We start from the raw sequence: 21,214 nt of genomic DNA on the forward strand, positions 1-21,214 counted from the left end.
TTTCGATCTGTTAAATTTACTGTAATTGCTTTCGGAGTTACTGTCTCTCACTAAGACCACATGATTTGCATACACAGCAGTAATAGTGGCATAATCTTATTATCTTTACTTCGCCAACACACACACACACACACACACACACACACACATTTCAGTACAAATGCAAACACTGTAAAGATGGTAAAAAGGCATACTCATTCATCCTCATGTCCGTGATCACGGCGCATCTTGTATCAGGTATTACAAAGGTAGTATTACAGTTCAGTTCACATAGTCTACTGATTCGGTGCATGTGTGAAGTGTTTTGAAAGTAATCTTTGAACCGACACAATTGTCAAACCAACAGGTTAAAACTTTAATGCTCTGTAAAGAACTTCATTGTAGTCAGGCCTGAGAACAATGCCACCTGTCTGCATGTCTGTTTCTAGGTTACAGTCAGGGGCGCAGGAGATATTTTGAAAGTGAGGGGGACCAAATTGTGAACACAAACCCATAGTGAGATCAGATTTCCAGATATCGGATCGCCACCTCTGGCCCACTTTCGACCATCATATTTTAAACTTGCCAGAATATTAAGATAATACCATTAATTGTTTTCAAAATATTTTTTGATAAAAATTGTGAAAACTGTGAGATGAGCACAACGCCAGATCTTCCCTCAGACCAGCTTCTTGCTATGTGCAATTCTACTTTTATGAATCATCTTGCCTATCCAAACATAGACTACATGTACATGATCAAATGGCCTAGTTAGGCCTACTTAAATTGTCTGGTATAAACCAAATCAACTCTCCACTGTGTGTTTGCAGTTAATATTTATGCAATGTTAGAACTTAACAAGTGTTGGCTTAACAAGTTACCAGTCCAGAACACACAGAAAATTGCAACAGAAAGTTGCCTTTATAATCAACTATTTGTTCCAACAGCATTTAAACAAAGCATTTATAAAATTTAAGAAAAAAAAATACATAAGAAGTAAAATAAAATACTGTTACTATAGTAACTGTATCACATTATCCCAAGCTTCAAAGAGCTCCCCACGTCTGTGACAGGCAGACGTGACACCACTAAATTCTCAGCTTGTTTATACCCCACACTGAACGCATAAGAACGCCAGGCCCATCACTCTGGGGTGTGGTAGCCTACTCTCTGGGATTTATGCACCAAGGTAACTGAAGTATCCAATTTGTGTCTTGAAATTATGTTTGAAATAAATGTCTTAGAACAAAAACGTTGATAGACTTGTATTTTATAGTTAGGCTAGTGAAAACAAGTTGATATGTATAGGCTAGTTGAGTTTGTTATCATAAACATAACAGCTAACGTCATGTTGAGCAGGAGGAGTTGAGCACTAGGCTACCATAAATCCTCAAATTATGCCCGGGATTGATTCTATTTATAGCAGGACAAATAAAGGCAGGGTAACACTTGCCTGACATACCAACAATTGCCATCAGTCCACTAGAAGACATTGTTTCGATTTAAGTCAATGAAATAACACCTCTTCTTAATATTTTATTATATGTTGTATTGTATTATGTTGGTTGGATTAATAGCCTACCGTTGGCAAAGAAAAGTCGTTTTCCTATCATGGGTCTCCAACACACGTTCTCAAGCTCATTCTCTTGCTGCCCCTTTCGAGCTAATTGCCAGAGGCTGAAGCCTACTACATTTAAACACAATTGTTGCGACTCAAGGCATTCCAGCCTACGAATTTTCTAAAAAAAAGTACTAAATCATGCATAATTAAACAATAACTCAATTTAGGCTACTTGGCTTCGCAAAAAGGTTTCCATTACAGCACAACCCCTATTCAATGAAGGGCTGCCTTTTCTCGCAATAAACAGCAGTGAAAATCCCGACACTTTTTCAACTGCATAAAACTTAACAGTGAACCATCAAATAACTCCCAGATTTCAGTGCCCATCAGTCCGAATATTTAGCAATATAATCAAACAGTCCAAAAGTAAATTAAATCCCAAACCAAACCGAAAATGCTTTTGATAGCCTACCGGTATGCCGCTCCAAACGAAACGCATGTCTCAATGCAGGTTAGAAATATTTTAAAAAGCCTGCCTCGAATACCAGCCTGCCTCAAATAAAGATGATGATGAAAGATTTATGCTAAGCAAGTAGCCTGGATTATTTTATGATTGTTAGTAGACAAACTGGCTTCAGAAATCCAACAGTGAATATGAGATTGTGCAGTCTTACAGTACTGTTAATGGGGAGTTTTACAGTTAGCGCAAATCCTATATGTTATTATTTATTTAGCGTACCTATAAGGCTTTTTTTCCTTATCAAAAGAGAGGGGAACAACGGCTGTCTCTTCAGCACTGCCGGGGACACATCCCCCATGTCCCCCGTGCCTCCAGTGCCCATGGTTACAGTCATATTTCCAGATGGTGCTAACATGTTTTCTCTGGTATAATGATAATGTTGAGTCATACTGACCTTAGCTTTCATAATGCAGTTGGCCTGAGCCATATGACAAAGCTAGACGCTAAAAATCATTTTAATATAACGACTTGAAGCAGAGTGGCACACAGTAGTGCTCCTTAAAGCTGCTCATGGACATTCAGACTTGCGTAGGTTACATTGTATTTCTTAAATTTAGGTACAACTAAAGCACTCATCTTCAGGTGCTTGTTGTTGACAGCCATGTCAACAAACAGGAAACTGGTTTGCCGACTTCAAGTAAGCTAGTGCACAGAGCCCATACTCTGGGGGCATGTACAGTGATCAACAATAAGGAAAAGTCTCTGAATAATCTTCATATTCATTAATGTGATTTTAGAAATCCAATGGATTCTGATTGTTTGTATTCTGCATGTAGCTATCAGTACCGTATACAATGTATCATTCTGATTTGCTAGAGGCGACACTCATATCTCTGGTGTTTACCGTTTTTACCGTCATGGTAGTTTTTGTTGGCAGTGTGGAAGGGCCTTTAGCGTAACTGAGCTTGACACAGACCCGTTCCTGTGGAACAGAGTGTGCTGAGTGTGCAGTGTTTGTACAGCAGCTCTGGGGCAGGAAGGAAGGACCGAAGATCGGGGACGATTACATGACGAGGGGTATGGGGATTTCCGTATAGAGTGAGGGAGTAAAGGCAGACAGAGAGAGAGAGAGAGAGAGATTCATTAGACAATGAGGTAAAAGGGCATCATTCCCATGCAGGGTACTGTATAGTACAGTTAAAAGTGTGGTAGGGTTTTCAAGGTCTGTTTTTTTTTTTTTTTTTTTTTTTTTACACATTGGACAATTTTTATAGACTACAATTAGTCATTAGATGCTTTATATGCCTTTTCATGCGATGTAGACTACCAAAGAATTAGCCTACTATGGATAAACTATCTATGAATCACCTGAAGCGCATTAATCAGAATCTATCTGGATTCACTATCTCTCACATGGGAAGGCCCCAAACTGTCTTCTTTTCCTGACTCAGGCAAAGAAGGCTCATTTCGGTCCTTTCCCTCCAACTCTCACATGATATAACGGCATTCTTTTCTCTCTAGATTTGTCTGTTGAATTTTTGAAATAAAAGTCTGAAAAATGGTGTTATTTGATAATAGGCTAGCCTATTTTATGGCATCTATCTATAAAGCAAGAAGCGTCTGTGTGTGTGTGTGTCTGTGGCACGCATATCTCACTGACTGTTTGTCAGATTGATTTCAAACTTGGCAGGTGTCTTGCTACGGGCATGAGTAAGTGCAGTGCAATTTGACATTGTTTGCATAAGAAATGCAAAAGATGTCGTTAAATATATCAGTAAAAGAAGCACACATTGGCTTTCGCCGCTAGCCAAAGAAGCAGGGCTTTTGGCAGAATTGGATCAGTGTAGGTTACACGGGTAAAAAATTAAATGAGTGCAAGATGTGTTAACATGTCTGACCTCAACAATAAAGACCCTCTGTATGCGGTTTGCTTGCATTATATGACTCCACACACCGGTAGGCTATTCAGTGGCTCTTCAAAATGACGTAAAAGATGATGTGCAATAAACGACACTTCGAATAGCCCCGGCTACTTTGGACTGTCTTTAGACTTTGAAAAAGCAAACGACAATTCCAACTGCAAGGTCCTAAATTGAAACGAGCGATAATGGTCCCGAATTAAAGAACGTCTCAGAATGCCAGACATGCAAAGCATAACCAGCGACAAGCAACGAGTGGCAGATAGAGTGTGATGTCACTTATAGGCCACCAGAGACTGTTTTTGAGTCACACTGTTGCAAATTTCATATGATGATGCATAATTCCACAAAATGGTTTGTTTTCTCTACCATCAAGTTATTCAATAGGCTAAGCATATAGCCTTGACTCAAAACAGCTGTTAGGATTATGTAATTTTGATAAAAAATGTCACATGCAGCCATGCTTAAATTCTGCTCACTTCACATGTATTATTATTATATTATCTGTATTCATTATTGAATGCTTACCTGGAATTATGTTTTTCCCTTTCATCCTATTTGTAAAGCAAAACATTGCAAAACCTGCAGGCATGTAATTCGGCTACAGGAACAGCATGTTTGAACGGGACCTGCACTACAGTAGTGTTCATAAAAAAAAGTAATTCTTCCATCATAGGGGGATATAGCCTAGAATGCGTGCTAAAATAGTTGAATTTCTGTCATCAAAATTATCAACATGGAGTGGCAATTACTGCATTCATTCAATCTGGCTCTTCCACTTCCAACTTGACTGCACTTCAGGTGTTCATGCATCAGTATAGGCCTAATGTGACAGCAGCGAGATCACCTATTTTGGAATTCTACCTGGATACACAATTCTTTGATTGGCTGGTGAGTGGCTAGATAACGGTACTTACGTTATGATACTTAGGCTATAGATACTACAGTAGATATAATCCACTCATATGCCTGCGCCTAGTCCATTAATTAGATATGCAGACACCTTGGTGTCCCTAGTAATTTCTCTGAGTGAAAAATACAAGATCTGGTGTGTGAATGTAGCCTGACGTAGTCATACTCAATTCTAGTCAGAATAACAGCTGGGAAAGGCTATCGCAAATCCCTCGAACAGGTGGTCAATCAGAGATTTCAAACGAACAAGGGAACATGTCGCAATGCAACAGCGCTGTTTTCCCTTGATGAAAGTGAAACCACCAGTTTTCCCTCATCTCAACTTTGGCCAAAGTTTTCATATAAATAATAATCGTTTTCAGTGAACCTCATTAAATAGTATGAATTTTCCGTATGGGGTCTTAAAAGCCATGTATCCTTCTAGCCACAGCGTTTTTGTTTCAAACATAAGCCTAATCTAAGTGTGCTCAGATGACGTGATAGACCAGGCACTGTTGCTCACCTGTCCATCATCGTAAAGCCTGATTTGATTGGTCCGCCTGATATAGGGTGAGCATACTTTCACCACAATGGAGCAATGCCAGACCGAACTTCCCGAACTCAAATGTTGTGGGCAGGACTAAGTTCGGAATGGCACCCAGGCTAGTGTGAATGTGTGAACTGGTTAAAATGTGTGTCTCATGCCCAATGCATGAAACTGTCAGGCAAAAATATTATGGAATGATTTCTGCAGAAATGGTCAGATTATCACATTTTTGCATCACACCTTCTGTTATCTTGAACTTTAAAACTTTCACGAGGAGCCATACACGGTGACAGGCCTGTCCACACATGTGTTACCAAGGTAACCCAAGATGTCCCTGCAATTCCTCAGAAATCAGACCCCGTCCTAGTGAACACGAAGAAGGAATGTAAATATAGGCTAAAAGGTTGATGGTTTTATTTTCCTATGTACAGTGGAATAGCTGTTGGACCTGATATCATTTATGAATGTTACCTTTTTGATGTCCTGTTTTTGTTTTGTTTTTTAACACACAAAACTTTTTGTTGCATTTATGATAACAAACTGTATCACTGCCCAGAAGAAAGCCTGGAGAAGACCTCAACCGCAGCTAATTTTGGTATGTATTGGGCGCGGAGAGTTTAATGTAGACAGACACAATGGGGCAGGAAGGCAGTTTGCAGCACCAGAGTGAGGCCGAGCGGATGCTGGGGGTATATGGGGCTTCCCGTAAGAGCGAGCAAGCGAGGGAGGGACTAAAAAAGAGAAAGAGAGAGAGGGGGTTAAAATCAGGGCTTAAAGGAAGAATACTCTTTGTCTAAAGACCAAGAAATACTTATGTCTTAACTTGATTATGTCTAAGCTTCACATGAGTATGTAGGAGGGGTCATGCACAGTGCACAGAGCCCATATCAGATCAGATCAGTGCAAAAAAAGAAGTGAAAACTGAGAAGCTTCTCTGGCCATGGGAGGGACGTGTTACATCTGACGTAAGATCCGCAAACTTGCCCCGAAATCAAAGGCAGAAACATTTTCAAATACCATTAAAGAGGGCTGAGGTAAAGCGCATCACTCTGTGGCACAACTCTTGTACCGAATCTGTGGAGATCTCTTGTACTGGACAGGGGCTCGTAGAGAGCAAAGAAAATCTTTGTGGAGATACACAGACTGAGAGTTAGGGAACTTTCATCGGAGTAAACCTCTCTACTTTTCACTGGCTTCGACGTCTTCTACCAGTCTACTGTTGCTCAGCTGTCAACATGGTTTGCCCTAACAAATGCCCTAAAGGTACATTTATGTTATGACCGTGTTGTTTGAGACTATGATACTGCAAAATGTGTTAATTTTCTTTTCAATTGTAAATTCTGGTCATAAATGTGTGCGAATGAATTATTCAAATGCATTATCTGTTATGTTTAATCTAAGAAAAGACTTCTGGCAATTTAAGATATATAAGGTTTGTTTTTGTGTGTAGAGACATAATGCGAAGCTCTTTGTCTCAGTATCTTAGGTGTAGCTACTCTGAATGCTGCATCTGATTATCTTCTGGTGTAAAATGTATATTCTTCCAGTAGTTGGTTTAAGCTTTGGTCTGATTATTAGTTTGTTATTGTTTTATGTTGTGATTTGTGATTGCCGCTATTTAATTGTTGTGGTTTTAATTTAATTATTTTTGTACCTGTCCCATGTGTATTTGTAGTTGGATGGTCACATTTTCTGTTGTAGCTGATTGTTGGAATCATTACATAATGAATCACCTGGTTCTATGGACCCTTTCAAGAGAGTTCCATTATCAGCATCATAGTTGGCCCCACAAGACTTCCTTTTTAACATTCCATATGTTATCTTAATGCAGAGGAAGTAGATTGGGGCCCAAATAGAATGTTCAAGCATTGTTTGTGTTTACCTTGTTGAAAGGGTCAATAGGATAAGATGATCACGAAAGAAAAACATGCTACTCATTCCTGTCCTTCGTATGTGTCATTCTCAGTGTCCTCATGTCTCAGATACAGACAGGTGGCACACATTTCCCCTCTGAAATATACCTAATTAAGGACAATAGTGACTCACTGTGGGACAAGATTAGGACACTCCACATAACCTATTCAAGTCATTTTGTTGGTTTGACTTTGAGTTTAGTTATGTGAATTTGCTGTGTCAATTTAAATGAACATAAATGTGACTCTGCTCCTTTACAGAACGTTACTCAATCAGAATGCCAAGACAAGGCTTGGCTTGGTTGTGTTAACTGCACTCATTTGTTTTCACAGTAGCTACAGTATATACTCAGTATACAACTGAGGAGTGCATAATGCAAGACGTGTCTGATTAGTGTGCACATACCCAGGTGGAGGGGGTTAGGAGGGAGGGCCGGGGATGTCTGGTGAAGTTCCCAGGAGGTTCACAATTCTTTTTTAAACTGAGCAAAAAAAGAATCAGTGTTATTGGGGGGGGGACAGACGCTGCAGAGTGACACAGACGTGTGTTAATGTGGTGGGAGAGGTGTTAAAACTTTCCACAATTACAGTGTTTAGCATGGAAATCCCCCCACAACCTTGGCATTGACTATTCAGCACTATAAGTGTGGTAGTTTACTGTAAATAGTAGCTAAGCTGGTGGCTAAACTGATGTTGAGACTGCTCTGATGTCCCACTTGTGTATATGTGCGCTCAAAATAATAAACAAAGTTTTACACTTTGTGTAAAACCCCCCCCGCTTGCTTTGAATTAGCTGTGGATGCCTGTAAATTCCCACATTTGGTGTGGGTATCTGCTACAGGCACCCATGGGATTTGTATGTAAAGTCTGTGGAGAACATGGGGACTCAGAACAGTCAGTGACAATTCATCACTTCTTCCTCTTTCTTTCCATCAGGTCAATACATGCCAACATCATCTACCTGTGAGTGTAAAGCCTGTCCTGATGGTCAGTTCACCGCAGAAGAAAACAGCTTTCATAAATGCAGAACATGTGAAGTCTGCAACAAAAGTAATTACTCACACACACACACACACACACACATATAAACGAATGCAGGCACGCACACATGCACGACACACATACAGTATACACACACCCACACTCTCTGTCAACCATTTTCAGTCACACACTCTGTCAACCATTCCACCCCTCCTTCAAATTCAACCTTTCCCTCCTGTCTCATCTCTCAGAGGACTTCAAGCAGGCAAACAGTACGTGTAAGGCAGACAGAGATACGCACTGTGTGTGCCTGGAGAAATACTACTGCACAGACCCTAATCCAGAAATCAGCTGCACACACTGCGTAGCGCGTCTTCAATGTGACCCCGGGGAGGGTGCAGTCAACTATGGTAAGCATCTGATGCAAACCCAGGAAACCTCTTCCTTGTCTATTCCTCCTGAATACAACTGAGCTGAGGAAATTGTCTCATATTTGTTTTTTATTTCGTCTCCAAAGAAATAGCCTATCCTTCCTCACGTCTAAGCCCAAGTCCAAGTCAAATTCAACTTAATATCTCTTTTGGTCCTTATTTCTCTTAAAGGGGGGTTAGAAGGAAGTAGGATAATCTTTCTGAAAATAATTGTGAGACAAATACAAGCAGCAATATTGTAGCAGAGATATTTTCGTACATGGTTTTCCCTACAGCTAACGGGATATATTCAGGGTAGTTAGCAATACCATCAGTTTTTCCTACAGCTGACTGAATATTCTGTATTTCAGGAGCTCCAGGAAACACCATCTGCGAACCTTGTCCCGAGGGATTCTTTAGCAATGTCAAAAGCTATAAACCCTGTTTTCCGCACACCAAGTAAGTTGGCATACAGCATGCGCACGCACACGCACACACACACACTTGTTTCCATCATAACATCAAAAGCAAAATGCTGTGAGCATCCTCAAAATATAGTCTCCCGAATTCATTGTAGTAGTAGTTTCTACATTACTACATTTGCGGTTCTAGTTGTAGTTGCAGTTTCTGCAGTTTCATTACAAATATTTTTACTCCGGAAGCCTGACACCAAGCCTGAAGATACACTATGCAGAACAGCATCACCATGAGGTGGCTTAAAGTAACAGCAACGAAGGCAACATTTCTGTACTCTGGATAAAAGTAGCCAATGTGGCTAACAAGCAAATGAAATGGAGTCATTCAGTTATATGATGCAGCTTACTGATTGCCTTGAGGGACAAATGACATGTTGATAAGAGCAAAGCTTAAATCCTTCCAGTGAAGCTCAACTCATGACTGACATTGTCCATCTCAAAGTAAGTTATTTGAGATATGGGCAATTCCACGCAACACTTTCACATCCATTACGCAAACACAATGCCATGGCATTTAGCTGGCGTTATGGACGTGATAGTTTTGCATGGAATTGGCCATATGTTGCAAAAAGTAGTTATAGCCTACTCATAATTTGATAAATCTTGTACACTTCATTCAGGCTTACTTTTCAGGATTTGGTTTTGGAGTCATCAGCGACCAAAAAATATCTCAGAGATTTGACATACTAAACTACCATAGCCTACTTACTTAACATACTATACTCCTGGGTGAATTCACGAAAGTGTTCTCCCAAAGCATTTTAAACAAACCTGTATTTAATACATCTTTTAACAGTGACGCTTGTCTCAGAGCATTTTACACACATCACTATCCCTGAATATGCACAGGAAACTCAACTCATCAAGCTTTTGTCAAGGGCACTTAACAGTAGTCACCGTGACAGTGCACAGAACCAGGTCAGAAAAGGCCCCTCAGCCTAGAGTTTCTTACAATGCTGAAGAGGAAGTGTCCTTGTCTTGAATGTGATCACATCCGGCACACAGACACAGCCAAACTTGTTGATTATGATTAAGATTATATTCATAATCAACCATCTCTCTCTCTCTCTCTCTCTCTCTCTCTCACTCACTCACTGTCATACACACACACTTCCACAACAGGATGTTTCCAGGTGTCAGAGCGTTTCACTTTGATGACAGACGATCACGTTTATATTCACCCACAGTCACCTATGAGTCACACCGTGAAGGATGGGTGTAGGAAAAGAAATTATTTGAGAAAATGGAAGAAAAAGAAAGTGTTATTTAATATATAAAAAATAAATTAAAATATTTATGAATCAATACAGCAAAGGGATTCATGAAATGGGTACAGCAAAAGACTGGGATGAGTTCCATTTCAGAAGCTTAAGTGTAGGTAACTCCCTTAACAATTTATGGATGCCGTGGAAACTTCCAGAAGGTGTGGGTTCACATTAACCCAGAATGTTTGGGGACATACATACCGTACATATTTGTGTCTGTATCAGATACTGTAGATTTACCTCCCCATGACATAATATAGTGTCTGTGTCATTTTCACACCAACCACCCACCAACCAATGGGGAACCAACTCTTTCATCAGGTGTTGATATTCTTAAGCCCTGACATTTCCCCCAGGCGTGCATTTCCTGAAGCAGTAGCCTATCTGACACCAAACCAATTCTCTACTGAAATCCAAGGAGTATTATCAGTGGTGAAATGAAGCTTAAATTGGTACTCTTAAAGAATCCTTTTTTTTAAAAGTAAGCTACAGAAGACACATCTTTCTTGTAGAAACAGATTATTTTCTACTCAATTAAAAAATATATGTATCTGTGTCATTTACAGTTTTTTCTGATTGCTTAAGCGCATTTTTTGTAACTATTGGCTATTTTTGCAAAACTACACAGAAATAAGAAAACCTTTCACCAAATCAGCAAAACATTGTAGTTCACTTGCAAAGCTAATAAACCTTGCTTGACTCTTCACACCTTTGTCAAAATGGTATTTTCGTATCAAACAGTTAACACAAGCCATCATATTAATAAGCACACAATGCGCCAACTACACACTGATGGTATGAAAGAAAAACACATCTGGCTTTTGTCAACATGTAAACATACAGGGATCCAAACATCAAGTATTGGTGTTTATTTACACACATCAAAACAAACACAAGTAATTTCACTGAGGCAAAAAAAAATCAGCCTACATTGTCTCGTCATCACATGCAATGCCCTCTAGCCACCGGGAAAAATATCTTCTGGAATGCCGTATCCAGGCCTGACATGATGCCTGGTCAATATCTCCACATGCCTCCTCCATTGCCTGTAAAAGGGCTATGCGTTGATGGGGATGACGGTCACAGACCTTCCAGCGCCAGGCAGAGAAGAACTCTTCAATTGTATTCAAGAATGGAGAGTATGGGGGGAGGTTGAGTACAGTGAAGAGTGGGCGTTCTGTAAAACAGTTGCGGACCAAAGCTGCCCTATGGAAACTAACATTGTCCCATATGATGACGGATCTGGTCTGCTCTGGCCTCTGAACATTAGTGAGCATGTCATGTAGGAGGTTATGTCAGGTGTCTAGGAATGTAATAATGTGTGGAGTGTTATATGGACCCAGGGTTGCATGATGGCGAACAACACCATTTTGACTTATAGCTGCATACATAGTTATGTTACCACCACGTTATCCTGGGACTTTGATTATGGCACGGTATCCAGTAATGTTCCTGCCACGTCTCCTTGTTTTAGTGAAGTTACTGTAAAACCTGCCTCATCCACAAAAAGCTGCTCATGACCCATGGCATCTGCCTCTAGCTCCATCACTCTCTGGACAAGACAAAACAACTGCAGCACTGCAGGCCCATGCACAGCACTACAGTATGCACTACCAGATTCAGTACCAATGATACTATAACTATACCTGCACATAGTCATATCGCAGTTGTTTTACACGTTCACTGTTTCTTTCAAAGGGGACTCTGTAGATTTGTTTCATTCAGATTCTGTTGCGGGCAAGTACACAACATAATACATAAATGCTCACGTGTATGTTTTGGAAGGTGGTGTCATCCTCAATTATGCGCTGCTGTATTTCTCGCAGCCTTATGGAATTATTTGCAATTTGCTTATGTATAGTGCTTAGGCTGATTGCAAAGTGAACTAATTATCTAAAACAGTTTTCACATGTGACAGTGTGCCAGACAGTTGGCAAAATAGTGTAAATAATAGCCATACATGTGTATAGTTTTGCTAGGAGTGTGTTGATCATTTGGAAATTGAGTGTAAAGCAGTGAGTTGTGTTTACAGTTCCGCAAAAAGAGTGCCGTGCAGTGAATTGTTAGCCTGGCTAACGTCAGACCTCATCATTTCTCATAGCATTCATTTTCTCGGATTTGAAACGTGGTTTACGAATGCCCAGAGCCGTTTATTGGCCGCTACGAATGTCTATCAAATGCGTCTGTACGTAGCTCATAACGGCTTCAGTGTGTCGTCATCGTCTTGCTGCCCTCCCTCCGTTCTGTGATTGGTCCCCTAACTGAGGCGAATTTGCTGATTGCTCCATGGTATCCAGGCTGCCTAGCAGCGTGAATAAAATTGTGCGCGTAAGGCAGCATGGGAAAACCCAGGCTAGTGAATTGTACCTTTTGTACAGTTTTGCAAACTGAGTGCAAAGCAGTGTTTGTGCTTTTAGTTTAGCAAACTCAGTAGTAGTTTTGCTATAAATATTACAGTTTTTTCTGAATGCTTAAACACAACTGTGATCCTTATAGCACAATTTCTAAAACTATTAATACTTATAGCAAAACCACTCAGTAGTTGGCACATTGTGTTCTTACTATTGTGATGGCTTGTGTTTACTGTTTGATACGAAAACACCATTTTTACGAAAGTGTGAAGAGTTAAGCAAGGTGTGTTAGCTTTTGCAAGAGAACTACAATGTTTTGCTGATTGGGTGAAAGGTTTTCCTATTTGTGTGTAGAGTTTTGCAAAAAAAGCCATAGTTACAAAAAATGTGTTTAGGCAATCAGAAAATCTAGAAATAAGAATCACGGTTAGGGTTTAAGCATTCAGAAAAAACTGTAATACTGACCCTAAGCGCAGCTATTGCATGTCTGTTATTTGGCTCATTCAACTTCGTGCCACGCTGCACAGATCCGGCTGAGTGTGAGGCATGCTACACTTAATCCAACGCATGTTTGCATTACAGTTTTTTCACAATTGCCAAAACACATTTTTTTTAAACTTGCCTTTTCTCAAAACTATAAACACAAATCCCAAATCTCAACTTAAATACACCCAAACCTTTGCCAACCTCTGCAAAACTGAGCAATCGCCTCAAAACAGTTGTACCTGTGTTTTAAAACCAAACACCGTCTTCAGATCATGTCACAAAGCAGTCAAAATTAACCCTTAAAGGAGTACCGTCACACTGGTGTGACAGGAATGTTGAGAAATGAACGTTCTAAAGAATATCTGGGTTCATTGAATTCAACATAGAATTTTAGAACCTTCAATTGTTGCGGAACTTAGAACGTTCAAAAATATAAATAAATATAAGTAAAATATACCAGAAAAGACAGGCATTTCAGTACTGTAAATGAGAAGTACATTGTAGTCTACAGCCAATGTACTCTAAAGGCCTCACAGAGGGTTTCTGTCCATTGTGATATGAACCTGCACTCTTCAGCAACCTGTTTGCACTCTGAACTAGCTTATATTGGTCAATTCTGATCAATTTTGAGTAGTTTAACGTATGACATCTGTGCTCTATTTGTGTTTACCTTTTGCCACTTGTGGTTACCATTATGCATCACAAGTGCATCACAATGCAAAATGTGTTTTACTGCATGAGAATGTGTTTAGAGTTTTGCAAAAGGAGTCTATGAGATCTGCAAATTGTGTTTCATATGTGAAAACTGTTTAAGGTTTTGCCAAAAGGGGGATCAATTCAAGAAATGTGTTCAGCCAACTGAGAATTGGGTTCAGAGAATGGAGTTTAGTGTTTTAGCAATTGTGAAAAACTATAAGCAAAAGTCCAGCATGCTTCAGATCTGTGGCTACAACTGTGTCTAGAACTACAGGTAATCCCACATGATGTTGTAGGGCGTATTCTTAACGCTTTCACTAGTACGTTTACTAGAACACTTTACTTTTACTAGAACACAAATTCAGAACACTTTTACCAGAACAGAGTGGAGCTGGTGAAATGGTGGAGATGGTGAAATATTATGATGTCTGACTAACTATTTTGTTTGTTTGTTTATTGCCCAGCTGTACTGCAGTAGGGCGGGAAGTCAAGGTGGCTGGTACCCCAAATTTAGACGCAGTGTGTGGCAATCACCTGTGTGCCCACCCTGGTAAGTCATCTACTGGGTACTTTCGCCATTATTAGCAGTGCACCATCCCAGTGCCCACATTTGAGGAAAATAATTGTGTCTCCTCAATCATTGAATGTAGATGGCATCTGAAATCATTTAGCCAGATTCCAGTTAAAGCAATGCAGACACCTTTGTGACAAAAGCTTTGTCTTTGTCATTTGACATCACAGCCCACTACTGGATGCTACCCACGGGCTTGTGGTTGGGGCTAATCGTTTCTGTCATCATCGCCATCATCGCAGCCTACGTTTACTGGAAGGTGATGCGCCAATCAAGACGCCCGGGTGAGTGTGACAGCCGCACAGCGTGTTCTAGAATAGTGTCAGCAAGAGAGAGCGAATCAAGGTCAGCTGGCCGCAGCGGAAGGCCTTATGCTCACACCTACATCCCCACATCCTTGCATGTACTCACTAGATCAAAGCAATATTTACAGACTGCTCGCAACACAGAGAACAGATCTACGCAGGGCGAGGGAAATTCTCTATTCCCAAGAATTTCACTCTCTCTCTCTCCCCACACTCTACAGATACAGTAAGGTTTTCAATTCATAGAAAACAGTTCACCACTCTCCACAAGATGACACCATTAGTCTCCTCCCTTTTAACAGATGGGGTTCAACAGTTTTTCTATTCAATAGATCAGTGAAGTGTGTCATGGACATGAGTGAGAGAACGAGATGGAGAGCTGCTTCGAGGAATGACCTCACTTCACTTCAGGAATGAAGTCAAACACGAACATGAGTCCCCAGCTGTGGATTTAACCCTCTGCGTGACGGTCAAAAATGACCCGTCTTCACTTTCTTTCTTTCTTTATTTCTTTCCCCTCTTTTCTGTGTAAAATTACTACATTTAGTCCATGGACAACATTGAGAAATTCCTCCGCAAAAATTCTAGTTTGTTTCAGTTCAGTCAGTAGCACATTTTTTATTTTAGCAAAATTTAATTGTGTGTGTGAGTGTAGATGTGTGTTTGAAGGTGTGTGAAGGTGTGCGTGTGGGGGTCTGTAAATGTATATGTGTATTTGAGTATTCATGTGTTTTGTGTTTTTTATGGTTATATGAACAATATATTATAAGTTACAAATTATTATAAGTTATATATTTATTTGTGGTATGTAAGTCATCTTTCAACTGCAGGGTCAAAAATATATTTGCACCCTCAACAAAGCCTTACTTCTACGAACAAAATCAATCTTTGACTTTTTTTATGGACACATAGAAAATGTCATCAAATTTCAAGTTGAAGATTATTCAGGGGGTTTCTGCTATGCTGTTAAATATAGTGGCGGGTCAATTTTGACCCCTAAGACAACACAATGGTTAAAAAGAGGACTGGCTTAAAGAAACCTGGCGTGTTAGAAGTGAAAAGTGGCATGTTTAGACATTCAAACAGCGGAAACTGTGTTGGCACATTGACCTCCAACCAAACTCCAGGATTGTGGCTGGAAATATAGAATATACAAAGATGACCCCCTTACTCCCCCATGTTCACTTAGTTAAAGCATGGGAACTAACTGCCACACACACACACACACACACACACACACACACATCCCAGCAGTGTCTGTTCATAGGTGCACTGATGTACAACAACACAGCATTTATCTTCAATCAGTGTGAAGTGAGCTGCAGATGTGAGAGATGCAGTGCGTCACACAGCGCAGCAGACGTGCTCATCATGTCCATCTCCGATGCACGCCTCACCACATCCTCATCCGCCAGCAGCCCACACACACTCACACTCACATGCAATGCAGAGAAGCAAAGAAGCCCTATGCTGCACAAATAGCCCAACACAGGCAAGCTCAGAAGCTCTCAATTGCAGTAGCTTCCTTGCATCTGTCTCGCTGTCTGTCTATCTGTCTCTGCTCAGCTTATTTTCATCTCTGCCTTTTAGAGCAATGGTTAAAGTTAGACCAGGTTGATTGTTGATATTTCAGGCACCTGGTTTAGTGACAAAGCTGTGTAAGTTAACTCATAGTAAGAGATAAAACCTCTTAAAAGGAGAGCATTTTGGCACTGTTTTGCAAGGTGAATGAAGCTATTAGAAAGATTATCTCTTCCTCTGCGTTCATTTACCCAGATTTACCACTAAACTACACACTTGTAATACCCACCAGACTAGCCACTCATTGGCATTCATCATTTGTAATTGTGTTTTACACAATGGAACAAACACACTCAGTGATAAGCATGCTCTAAGGACACTGACCTTGTGGCGTTGGCCTCACTTTCAATGCACTCTACACCACAGGAAATACAGACGAGCACATAAATAACGTTTTGTTTTCAACCATAAGAGTTCCTGTTGCTCTCATGGTGTCCGTCTCCAGATATGTTTGAGAATCATTCAAGCTATAGAGGGTATGCTACAATACGAAGTTAGTGGTACAGGTATGTTGACCTTAAAGCTTGAAGTGCATTAAAATTTGAGTTTTGTTCCAAGGAAGCTTTTTTTTTTTCTTTGAACTTCGTCGAACACTTCAATTGTTCACTTTCAACTGCAAACAAAATGGCAAGAAACAGGGCAATTGCCACAAACCTTTGCCTCTCTTTGCTGAGTTTGAACACACCTCTGGCTTATGGCTCAGTGCCCCACTCATCTCATTCCGTAGTATAGTTTTAGTCTAGAGCTTCTCAACTGTTTTGGGGCTATGGCACACCGAAGGTCAAACTAAAACGCCAACGCACACGAACCACTTCCTTAGTCATCACTCATCACGTCACTGTTGTGAAAACTACTGGCTCTACACATCATGGGTATGCCAGTGTGGCAGGTGCATACCTATCACAAATGAAATGAATCACCCTGCTGACTTGGTTACCCCCTAATATTTTTAGACATGATAATCCCCCACCCACTACGTTCTGGTATTTCTTCTTTCTCTAACTTGGTTGTTTTTGTTTGTTGATTTTAGATAGTGCTTCAGAGGACCTCATCGTGAGGTTTTCTCCTGTGCGGGCCCCTGACATATTGCCGCCACCCAACGAACTTTATAAGAATAAATGCAACGAGGCTCAACCACTCAACCACTGTGCGGGTAAGAATCCAATGAGAGAAGAGTCGTCTACATTCTACAAATTCCTGACCATCACAGGATGAGCGGGCTGGAACTCTCCTGCAACTAAGTGGAGCCAGACCACCAAAACCAGTCACAATTACACAGCATCACTCATGGATTAAACTAGAATGTTTTAATGTCGAGATTCTTTATCTTGATCTAAATCACTTCAAACAAATAGTCTACTAGACACTATGAGTCCTCTAGAAATTCAACTGAAGTAAAATGGTGCTTGTCTAGTTGGTTCCCTGCCTCGCTGCTACTCGTGTAATCAGCAGTGATTTCAACTTCTCCTTTCATTGTTAAAGTTCGTCATGATGGTTAGCGCTAAATTTAGACCCAAAAACAAGATGTGTGTTTAGGATCTGACCTATGAGATGCAAAGTGCTTTGATAAAATTTCAGCTGTTAATGGCTATAAACAAAGTCCTTTTAGGCAAGTCCCCCCACTAAGCGTCCATTTTGCAACGCACTTTGGGCAGTTGTTTTCCTATTCAAGTAAATGGGAGGCATACAGACGTACAATAGGGGCAGCCGTGGCCTACTGGTTAGTGCTTCGGACTTGTAACCGGAGGGTTGCCGGTTCGAACCCCGACCAGTAGGCACGGCTGAAGTGCCCTTGAGCAAGGCACCTAACCCCTCACTGCTCCCCGAGCACCGCTGTTGTAGCAGGCAGTGCTGTGCTGGGATTAGTGTGTGCTTCACCTCACTGTGTGCTGAGTGTGTTTCACTAATTCACGGATTGGGATAAATGCAGACCAAATTTCCCTCACGGGATCAAAAGAGTATATTTACTTATACTTATACAGGAATGGGCGGGATATGTGTAGACATCTGCCATATTGGCATTACGAACTAAACCCATGCATTTCTATGGAAGATTCCTTGAATGCCGTCTCTGCTATAAACCAGTAGAAACTGAGGGCATCTTCTCTTGTCTTGTTGCAGTGGAGACCAGCTCAATCTCCTGTGACTGCACCGTGGAATGTGATGGCCCTGCATCGCCCATGATGACATCACCAACCTCCCCAATGAGACTCACCCCATTGGCTGCCACCTGCGGAGCAGCAGGGGACAGCATTGTTTCCAACGTCTGTCAATCAGAGCCGCAGGAAGATGAGTGGACTGGAGCCTAACCGCTGGCAGACAGGGCCCGCCCCCCCACCCCCCCTCACCTCCTGCCCCAGCCTTCACACTAACCCGACCAGCTGTGGAGCACTGGCTCACTAATATGTGTGTTCATGTTATTAACATGGGCCATGTGAGTGGATCAACATTTTCTCCTCAGTTGAATGAAGAATGAAGGACGTAGCATTTCTGGGTTAAAGCTGAGACTGTATGGAGGATGCCTTTGGCTAACTGGACATGTCATGACACTGGCCCTAGAACCATGGACACAGAGGATTGATGGAGGAAGTGCGCCTGCTCAGTGCTAGAAAGGGACAGACTATTAGACGGGGTGCAACAGACAACACAGAATAGCGCAATGTCAAAGTCAAATCACTTCTCTGACCAGAGGAAGTGTCCATGTGTGTATTTAAATCAGCGACTGCAAATGTTCCTGTTTTTTCCCGTACTGTGTTTTCTCTGTGTATGTTTTATACATTTTTTTTTTTTAATAAACCTCTCAAATACCCCAGTATACAAAACTGAACTGCAACTGAAGTTGCAAAAGCCTTTGGCATATTTGATGAGAAACAGGAAGAGGAAGTTGCCACACAGAGTACAGAATAGATCTGTGAAGTTTATCATAGGATACCGGATCTCAAAGATGGCAGATTTTTTGTAGGCGAACTTCAGAGGTCAAAAGGTTCTATGCACGACTTTTTTCTATAGTAATTGTCTTCAGGACCTCGTCTCATGGTAAAATAGACCGACTTGTGAAAATGTTGTGTGCCACTCTCTCCAGCAAACTGGAAAAGGGTTTAAAATGTTCTTAACATTAATCAAGCAACTGATGTTACTGAACTGGTTAGCTAACTTTAGCTATGTTGTTCAATTAGAAATATCCTACTATATTAAAACCAATTCTGTCCTTTGCTTTTAGTGTCAGCAGAGTGTGGGGTCAGTGTCTGTCTCCCCCTGGAGGTTAAAAAGTAAACTGGACTCTGGCCTGTTAGTTTTAATATAGTAGGCTTTGGGGTCAGTGTCTGTCTCCCCCTGGAGGTTAAAGAGTGAACTGTAAGTAATCTAAAAATATTATACTGCCCCATAGACGTAAATAATAATATTGCATCAACAGATGAGTATGGGTGCAAATATTTTACTGTCTGCGGTGCAAATATGACTCTATTCATTGTTATGGTTATGGTTTCATTCAGTTCCACTTTCAGATTGCCGATTGACATTGCCATCAGTAAAACCACATAAACTGAGTTGTATAGTCGTTAAATTGGGCTACAAGCACACCAATGAGGGCTGACACACACATCAAGGTGGGGAAATGAGAACAGAAGTCATGCTGTTGTCGTAATAGTGTATTTGCATGCATGTAAACTAGCCACATTACTAGGGGGACGAACTGCCCGGGGGACAGTTGAGTGCAGGAGCAGGTCAGCCATATGAGTCAGCCGTCTCCACTTCCTGACCGGACTGGATCGGTTGCGATCAGGAAGATTAGGGCACTTCATCTGCATCCAGGTGGAGGAAACGGCACTAAAGACAACCGTCTGACTCTGGCACAGATGCGGCCCAGATCCAGTCCAGCAGACCTGTTCCAGAGCCAGCGGCCATTTGGGAGATATCGTGGTTAGAGGGTGATATTTTCATTTATCAGATTCCCCAACACCAGGCAGGGCCATTTGCACATCGCACTGGGTGAGGAGGAGTGGCTAATGTCCTCCACTACCTTTGCATTTAAAAATAAAATAAAGACTATGCTAATGCTATCACTTTAAACGTCTGTCGGGGAGGCTTCAGTCTCTGTGTAGCGCCATGGCCGCCAGAGCGCTGGTTGCCATGGCAACTATCTGACCAGGACCCCCCCACATTCACTCGGCCTTCTTAAAAACCTGCTTGGCGGTCACCCCCTCTGCTCTTAGCTCCTAGAGAGAGAGAACAAGAGAGTAAAAGTAGGATAGAAGGAATAAGTGAAAAGAAAAGAAAAAGGAAGGAAAGTGTTCATTAGAAATGTTGATAATGATCATATTTGCAGGTGGAAAAATGAAAATCTCTTTCCCTCTCTTTTCTCTCTCACACACACACACACACACACACACACACACATAGAGATAGAGAGTGCTTGCTGTTTTCATTAAGTCCCTACCACATCCCTCCCCACTTACCGGTAATCTGTTCTTTCCTCTACTAGCCTCTCTCCCACTCACCACACCACTCACTGCAGAGACAAAACTCATCTCAGCCGGCTCTAGGACAGCTATCCCTCCTCTTCCCTCTTCCCCTCCCCTCCTCTTCTCTTCTCTTTCCTCCTCTCCCCCTCCTGTCCTCTCCTCTTCCCCTCTTCTCTTCAGGGAGTTTCCCATAGCCTTCTCTCTTCCCCCCTCTCCCCCCTCCCATATTCCTCTATCTCTCTTTCCTTTCTTCATCCCTCCATCCAGCTCTTACCAGGTGCAGATTGTTTCCCTCCATCCAGTGTGTCCAGCCTCGGCCTTGCTTTTCACCCACCTGGACGCACACTAGCTTATCCCCC

General features: G+C 41.4%; 2 protein-coding genes across 3 annotated transcripts in view; one reads left to right on the forward strand and one right to left on the reverse strand.

Annotated features, from left to right (window-relative positions):
• The first annotated feature begins 6,162 nt into the window (after positions 1 to 6,162).
• On the forward strand, positions 6,163 to 19,199 carry LOC125305367 (tumor necrosis factor receptor superfamily member 5). Its single transcript, XM_048260051.1, has 8 exons — positions 6,163 to 6,620; positions 8,207 to 8,320; positions 8,503 to 8,661; positions 9,033 to 9,120; positions 14,400 to 14,485; positions 14,677 to 14,790; positions 17,423 to 17,545; positions 18,514 to 19,199. The coding sequence occupies exons 1-8, from the start codon at positions 6,593 to 6,595 to the stop codon at positions 18,699 to 18,701; spliced, it is 900 nt and encodes a 299-aa protein (XP_048116008.1). The 5' UTR covers positions 6,163 to 6,592; the 3' UTR covers positions 18,702 to 19,199.
• An 828-nt stretch (positions 19,200 to 20,027) lies between these two features.
• The window catches only part of rbp5 (retinol binding protein 1a, cellular), a 4,527-nt gene continuing 3,340 nt past the window's right edge, over positions 20,028 to 21,214 (reverse strand). For both annotated transcript variants that reach the window (XM_048260974.1, XM_048260975.1), the window contains exons 3-4: positions 21,130 to 21,214; positions 20,028 to 20,609 (exon numbers count right to left, since the gene is read on the reverse strand). The exon at positions 21,130 to 21,214 is cut by the window's right edge and continues 17 nt beyond it. In XM_048260974.1, the coding sequence (XP_048116931.1) occupies positions 20,556 to 20,609; positions 21,130 to 21,214 (139 nt within the window). In that variant the 3' untranslated portion in view covers positions 20,028 to 20,555. The remainder of the gene's footprint in view (positions 20,610 to 21,129) is intronic.

This window comes from Alosa alosa, chromosome 13 (assembly GCF_017589495.1).
Source record: "Alosa alosa isolate M-15738 ecotype Scorff River chromosome 13, AALO_Geno_1.1, whole genome shotgun sequence".
NCBI lineage: Eukaryota > Metazoa > Chordata > Actinopteri > Clupeiformes > Clupeidae > Alosa > Alosa alosa.